Genomic DNA, 8,131 nt, shown 5'->3' on the forward strand with positions numbered 1-8,131 from the left:
TTTAACAGCTAGAATAGAAAGGGTGAGGAAGAGAGAACCGGAGTATCAATCTGGCACATATGATGTGATGTGATGCTGATCACTAAATTTGGGACCTCATGCTTGAGATTCCAATATCTCATCTACTGGATCTCAGGAGTTATACTTAAAAAAAATTTTTTTATTTATAAAAAGGAAGCACAAAAACCATAGAATAAGAGGGCTACAACTCTACACAATTCCTACCACCAGTACTCTGTATCCCATCCCCTCCCCTGATAACTTTCCTATTCTTTATCCCTCTGTGAGTTATAATTCTTATGATTAACACCTTGTATCCAAGTATGAGATGCTTGAGTCTTGGTAAGGGGGAAAGAATTCCAGATATGGGGAAGTATGAACTTGCTAGTTGTTAATTAGTAGGAAAAAAAGGAAAGCATTCACATTCTAGTGTGACTTTTTCACATGAATATGTCTGGAACAGAGATCTGCCTTCCTAGCTATATGGTATAATTGGCAGTAATTTTTTCCTTCTTTGAAGCACATAGAATTAGGTAAAGCTTTGATTTGATGATACATCCCAGACAATTACTAAATACTTCGTACATCTTATTTAATATTTATAACCTTTTTGAAGTATAACATCCTCACTTTCACGATAGTCATAATAGCTGACAGCGTCACATTTACTATGCAAAACAGAAGCACATTACATATACTAACATCTAATTTTCTTTTCTTTTTTTAAGTATTCCCTTTTGTTGCCCTTGCTGTTTTTTTGTTGTAGTTATTGTCATTGTTGGATAGGACAGAGAGAAATGGAGAGGGGAGGGGAAGACAGGGAGAGAAAGACACCTGCAGACCAACTTCACTGCCTGTGAAGTGGCTCCCCTGCAGGTGGGGAGCCAGGGGCTCGAACCAGGGGATCCTTACATTAGTCCTTGTGCTTTTTGCCACCAGCGCTTAACCTGCTGCACTACCGCCCGATTCCCACTAAAATCTAATTTTAACGAGAGCCCTAACTTAAGTTTACTATGTCTATAGATGAACTGAGACTCAAGAAAGTAAATTGGTTCTGATCATATACCTTAACTTGGGCCAGAACCTAAACTAAAGTCTTTTTCTTTTACTTTTATTTATTTATTTATTTTATTAGATAGGATAGAGAGAAATTCAGAGAGGGTGGGGAGTCAGAGAGAGGGAGGGAAAGATAGACACCTGCAGACCTTCTTCACCACTGGTGAAGTGTTCCCCCTGCTAGTGGGGAGTGAGGGGCTCCAACCTGGGTCCACCATGTGTCCTTTCCTGTAGTACTATGTGCACTTAACCATGTGTGCCACCACATGGCCTCCTAAAAAAGTTTTTTTTTAAATTTATTTTTTATTTTATTTAAGAAAGGATAAATTAACAAAACCAGAGGGTGTTGTTGAGGTGGTCTGGTGTCGGGCTGCACCGCGGAGAAGAGAGCGGACGTCCAGAGCAAAGGGGTACACAAATCTTTATTATAGGATGGGGGGGAGGTTTGAACTAGCCCTCCCCCCGCCAAGAGAATTGGATCAGTCCAATTAATTCCGCAGGCCTGCTTGGCCCCGCCCCAAGGAACCCCGAGAGAGGGTTCCTGAGTCCGAGAGTTCCAGAGTGACAGAGTTCCTGAGTTCGAGAGTGCCAGAGTTTCAGAGGGTTCCCCAGTACGAGAGTTGCTGAGTTCCGGAGTTCGAGAGTTTCAGGGTTACAGAGTAAGAGAGAGTGCCAGAGAGACAGAGTTCCAGGGTTCCTGAGTTCCAGAGTAAAAGAAAGAGTGCTTGCACCGCTGCAAAGAGACAGCAGAGTTCTGTTTGGTGATTAGTTTGTCTTAGTTTATGAATCGTTCCTGAATAAAGAAATACAGCTTCCCTGCCCAGCCGTGTGTCCGTGAGTCTCTGTTCACCACTGCGAAGCTACCCGCCCGGCAAGAGCCTACAAATTTTAACAACAAGAGGGTAGGAGGGGTACAACTCCACACAATTCCCACCACCCAATCTCCATATCCCACCCCCTCCCCTGATAGCTTTCCCACTCTCTATCCCTCTGGGAGCATGGACCCAGGGTCATTGTGGGTTATAGAAGGTGGAAGGTCTGGCTTCTGTAATTGCTTCCCCGCTGAACATGGGTGTTGACTGGTCGGTCCATACTCCTAGTCTGCCTCTCTCTTTCCCTAGTAGGGTGGGTCTCTGGGGAAGCAGAGCTCCAGGACACATTGGTGGGGTCTTCAGTCCAGGGAAGCCTGACCGGCATCCTGATGGCAACTGGAACCTGGTGACTGAAAAGAGAGTTAACATACAAAGCCAAACAAATTGTTGAGCAATCATGGACCCAAAGCTTGGAATAGTGGAGAGGAAGTGTTAGGGGGGTACTCACTGCAAACTCTAGTGTACTTCTGCTTTCAGGTATATATTTTGCCCCAGTTTATGGATACGTGTGAACATATGCTCTCTCTCACAGAAACTGGTGTATATCTAGGTTTTGGGACTTTGTTAGAAAGTGAACCACCTGGGATGGAATTAGAGAATACTATGAAAGGAAAGGTCTCACCTGAGTAATGAAGCTGAAGGGTTGTCATTCCACATGTGAAGTCTCTGGACACAGTCTGAGCTGAAGCATGTTGAGGTTAAAGTCTTTTTCAGAACTGTTTTTTTTTTTTTCTTTTAATCACTGTGGTGAATATGTTTGTTTTTGCCACCAGGGTTATCACTGGGACTTGGCACCCGCATTATAAATCCATCATTCCCAGTGGCCACTTTTTCCTTTTTTTTCCCCTTTCTGTTGTTTATTTGATAGGACAAAGAGAAATTGAGATGGGGGTGGGGGTGGCTCTGGGGATAAGAAGAAAGAAAGAAAGACACCTGTAGATATACTTCACTTCTTATGAAGCTTCGTTCCAGCAGTTAGGGAGCCGGGGATTGAACCTGGGACCTTTCTCATAATATGTGAGTTCAACTGGATGTACTACTGCCCAGCCCCCCAATATGTATACTCTAAATATGCCAAAGCACTGCTCAGCTATGGTACATAGTAGTAGGGGGCACAGAACCCACTACCTCTAGGGCCACAAACATTCAAGTTTGATGTGCCACTGCTTCATTATCTCCTTGGCCCCACCCAATGCCTTTTTTTTTTTTTAAAGATTTATTTATTAATGATAGGAAAAGAGGAGAGAGAACCAGAGCATCACTCTGGCACATGTGAACTGAGTCTAAGCCCAGTGTTGTAGCTAATGTGCCACCTCCCAGGCCACCCCAATGCTGTTTATTTTATTTTTTTTATATTTATTTCCTTTTGTTGCCTTTGTTGTTTCATTATTGTAGTTATTATTGTTGTTGTTATTGATGCTGTCATTGTTGGATAGGACAGAGAGAAATGGAGAGAGGAGGGGAAGACAGAGAGAGGGAGAGAAAGATAGACACCTGTAGACTTGCTTCACTGCTTGTGAAGTGACCCGCCCCCCCAGCAGGTGGGGATCCTTACGCCAGTCCTTGCGCTTTGTGCCACCTGTGCTTAACCCGCTGCACTACCACCGACTCCCCCCAATGCCCGTTTTACATCACAACTGTTTCTCAACAGCTTTTCGTAATTCTGAAGTGAGAGCCAGAGCTAAACTTGTACACATTATTAAAAATTATATAGCAGTCTCTGATGCATGTATAATATGTGTAACTATATTTTTAAGTTTATATGTACAACTTTATAAATACATAAAACATATGTGATGAAGAAGGCCATTTCTAGTTAAATACTCTCACCAGGTAAATGCATAGGCTTGATTACAGAGAAGGCCCACTGTGTTCATGCTGTCCCTGGAACAACATCATTGCAAATGCCACAGCTATGCTTGCAGCCCCACCTACTAGACAAGGTAGGACAGGACCTTGCAGCTGAGTGGGCTAATTGAGGGCAATAGCACAGGCAGTAGAGCCCATTGCACCATAGTATCACTGACTTTGATACCAATAGATGTCTTTTGCTTCTCCAAGATGAATTAGGCTCTCGATAAGGTGATATCCTGGACCTGTCCAGGAGTAGAAATGCTGAACAGGCACTCTGCACAATTGTAACCCCTAGGTTACAGTGCCAGGAGGAAGGTAAATCTAGGCATCTCAAAGAGCACAACATGGACCACCTACCCAGAGCAACTGGCAACAAGAGCCTTATGACTCAAATCATGATGAGAAACCCACTAGAAGGGTGCAGAGTCAGCTTCCCATGTAACCAGTTCTACTTATTTATTTATTTATTTATTTACCAGAGCACTGCTTAGCTCTGGTTTATGGTGGTGCAGGGGACTGAACCTGGGACTTCAGAGCCTCAGGCATGAAAGTGTGTTTGAGGGGGTTAGGTGGTAGCACAGAGGGTTAAGTGCACGTGGCGCAAAGCGCAAGGACTGGTGTAAGGACCCTGGTTCAAGCCCCCAGCTCCTCACCTGCAGGGGAGTCACTTCACAGGCGGTGAAGCAGGTCTGCAGGTGTCTATCTTTCTCTCCTCCTCTCTGTCTTCCCCTCCTCTCTCCATTTCTCTCTGTCCTATCCAACAACAATAGACATCAACAATAACAATAATAACCACAGCAAGGCTGCAACAAGGGCAACAAAAAGGGGGAAAAAATGGCCTCCAGGAGCAGTGGATTCATGGTGCAGGCACTGAGCCCCAGCAATAACCCTGGAGGCAGAAAAAAAAAGTGTGTTTGCATAACCATTATGCTATCTACCTCTGCCCTCTACTTAGTTATTTAAGAGGGATAAAGAATAGGAAAGCTGGGAGCTGGGCGGTGGCACAGCGGGTTAAGGGCACGCACATGGCAGAAAGCTCATGGAATGGCGTAAGGATCCTGGTTCCAGCCCTGGGCTCCCCACCTGCAGGGGAGTCGCTTCACAGGCAGTGAAGCAGGTCTGCAGGTATCTATCTTTCTCTCCCCCTCTCTGTCTTCCCCTCCTCTCTCCATTTCTCTCTGTCCTTTCCATCAATAACAACGACAATAAACAACAATGGCAACAAAAAGGGAAAAAATTAAAAAATAATTTAAAAAAAGAATAAGAAAGCTATCAAGGGAGGGGATGGGATATAGAGTCTGGTGGTGGGAATTGTGGAGTTGTACCACTCTTATCCTATGTTTTGTTAGTGAATTCTTTTTTTTTAATTTTTTTATTATCTTTACTTATTTATTGGATAGAGACAGCCAGAAATCGAGAGGGAAGGGGGATAGAGAGGAAGAGAGACAGAAACACCTGCAGCACAGCTTTGCCGCTTGTGAAGTTTTCCCCTACAGATGGGGACCGGAGACTCGAACCTGGGTCATTGCGCATTATAACATGTGTGCTCAACCAGGTGCGCCACCACCTGGCCCCCTCAGTGTTTTCTTTTTATAAATAAAAATTTAAAAAGAGTGGTCCAGGAGGTGTCACAGTAGCTAAGGCACTAGACTCTCAAGCATGAGGTCCCAAGTTCGATCCCCGGAAGTACATGTACCAGAGTGATGGCTGGTTCTTTCTTTCCTCCTATCTTTCTCATGAATAAATAAATTAATTTAAAAACTTAAAAAAGAAAAAACAAAAGAGGACAAACATGTTAAGACAATGTGCTATATAGTCCAATACCTTGAGTTAATTAATTAATTTATTTACCTCCAAGGTTATCACTGGGGATCACAGATGTCTTCATTCCCATCCATGGTGCTTTCCCATTCATATTGTACAGCTTCCTCGTCTGTACAACAAGGCTTAAAACTATCTTCCTGGGGCCGAATGGTGGCACACCTGGTTGAGCACACATTACCATGTGCAAGGACCCAGGTTCAAGCTCATTTAGATAGAGACAGAGAAGAGAAAGCAGAGAGACTACAGCTTCTTTCAATGGGGAAGCTTCATAAGAGTTGAAGCAGTGCTGCAGGTGTCTCTGTTATTTATATCTCTATCCCTTCCCTCTCAATTTCTGTCCTATCACATAAAATTGATGTTAAAAAAAAAAGAAAGAAAGAAAAGAAAAAAACCTATCTTCTTAACAGGGTTCTAAAGAATTACAGGTAAAGTGCTAGGAGATAGCTCACCTGGTGGAATACTTACTTTACCATGCATCAGGACTGAGTCCATGGCCACCACATGGGAGTGCCTGCACAGGGGAAGCGTTATAAATGGTGGAGCAGTGCTGTGGTGTCTCTCCTCCTCTGCTAATCTGCCCTTTAGCCTCTATCTAAAAAAATAAATAATCCTCTGAGAAAGGATTTTCTCAGTCACAGAGATAACCCTGGTGGTGAAAAAATAACAAATAATTATTAATGCAGAGCATATATGGTTCCTTCCATGTAGCTTCTAGGTATGGGTGAAAGTTATTCTCTCCAAGAGTTCTCTTTATTTTAATGAAATTTTATTTTATAGTACAGAGAAATTGAAAAGGGAGTGGAAGATACGGAGAGAGACAGATAGATACCTACAGCCCTATTTTACCACTCATGAAGCCCCCCCCTGCAGGAGGGACCAAGGGCTTGAACCTAGGTCCTTGTGCAACCAAGAATTCTCATGATATTTATCCAGCCTGTACCAAAGCAAACAGTGAACCCTATTTATTTTTATTTTAAACTAGGTTTGTGCCAGGCTGGCAAAATAGCTTACTTGAATAGTGTGCTAGGTTTGAATTGGGTCCCCACTGCATTGAAGGAAGCCATGGTATGACAATCACTAAGGAGGAAAAACTCATCTTGTGTGGTCCGGGAGGTGGCATAGTGGAAAGCATTTGATTCTCAAGCATGAAGTCCTGAATTCAATCCCCAGCAGCACATGTACCAGAGTGATGTCTGATTTCTCTCTCTTCATATCTTTCTTTCTTTTTTTTTTTTTTTTCAATCCTGAGCAGCGGTTCTATTTTCATCAGTTATATCTTAAAAATACGCGCACAGTGACTTTCACGTGGAGAAGCATCACGGTGACGGCAGACTCAGGCCTGAGGCTCAGGTCCCAGGTTCAATTCCCCACACGGCCACACAATTAAGAGCTGAGCAGGCCTCCAGTTCAAAGAAAAACTTCCACGTGAGGCACCAAAGGCCCCGGCAGGCCTCGAGCCCAGCCCCGGACGCCCACTCCCGACCGGCCAGATGGTGACGGCCGAGGCCCCGAGGCCCCCAGCCTGCCCCCCCCCCCCGAATCCAGTCGGACAGGCCGCATCCCACCCCAACATGTCGCCGGCACACGGGGTCATTTTGTTCAGACAGATGTTTATTGCGCCAGCCACTGCCGAGCCCTCACGCCGAGCTGGAGGCTGCAGCCGCCGCCCTCTTGGGCTTGGGGGTCGTTCCCTCTCGGAATCCGTGCCTGAACCTGCGGTAGACGATCTTCAGGTGCCGCATGCGGCCGGTGCCCGTGGTGTTGCGCCGCTTGGCCTTGGCGCTCCAGTTGTACTTGCGCTTGCGCTTGGCGGGGTAGCCGCACTTGCCGCACGCCGCCTTCTGCAGGTGGTAGGCCTTGGAGCCGCAGCGCCCGCACAGCGTGTGCGTCTTGTTGCGCCGCTTCCCGAACGACGACGTCCCCTTCGTCATCTTGCTCCCGCCGCCGAGACCAAAGAGCTCTTCATATCTTTCTTATTAGTAAATAAAAATCTTTTTTTTTTTGCCTCCAGGGTTATTGCTGGGGCTCAGTGCCTGCACCACGAATCCACTGCTCCTGGAGGCCATTTTTTCCCCCTTTTGTTGCCCTTGTGGTTATTATTGTTGTTGTTCATGTTGATGTCGTTCGTTGTTGGATAGGACAGAGAGAAATGGAGATAGGAGGGGAAGACAGAGAGGGGGAGAGAAAGACACCTGCAGACCTGCTTCACCAACTGTGAAGCGACTCCCATGCAGGTGGGGAGCTGGGGGCTCAAACTGGGATCTTTACACCGGTTCTGGTATCCTTATGCCAGTCCTTGTGCTTCATGCCATGTGTGCTTAACCCGCTGCGCTACCATCTGGCCCCTCCATGTGCTTTTCTTGAGAGAAAAGAGAAATCCAATATTATGTGAAGTTTTTTTTTTTTTTCAAAGATTCATTTGTTTATTTGAGGGAGAGGGAGAGGGAGAGGACACCAGAGCATCCTTCTGGCACTTGCAATGATGGGGATCAAATTTAGGACCTCATGCTTCTAAGTCCAGCACC

General features: G+C 45.3%; 1 protein-coding gene across 1 annotated transcript; it reads right to left on the reverse strand.

The window, feature by feature from the left end:
- Positions 1-7,196: 7,196 nt before the first annotated feature.
- On the reverse strand, positions 7,197-7,566 carry LOC103121262 (large ribosomal subunit protein eL37). Its single transcript, XM_007531784.3, has one exon. It carries the CDS (start codon positions 7,535-7,537, stop codon positions 7,244-7,246), a length of 294 nt encoding a protein of 97 aa, XP_007531846.1. The 5' UTR covers positions 7,538-7,566; the 3' UTR covers positions 7,197-7,243.
- Positions 7,567-8,131: the final 565 nt, after the last annotated feature.

The sequence above is a fragment of the Erinaceus europaeus genome, chromosome 9, assembly GCF_950295315.1.
Source record: "Erinaceus europaeus chromosome 9, mEriEur2.1, whole genome shotgun sequence".
NCBI classification, from domain to species: Eukaryota; Metazoa; Chordata; class Mammalia; order Eulipotyphla; family Erinaceidae; genus Erinaceus; species Erinaceus europaeus.

Coding starts and splice junctions, on each gene's coding strand:
- LOC103121262 (XM_007531784.3), bottom strand. CDS start 7,537: ATGACGAAGGGGACGTCGTCGTTCGGGAAGCGGCGCAACAAGACGCAC.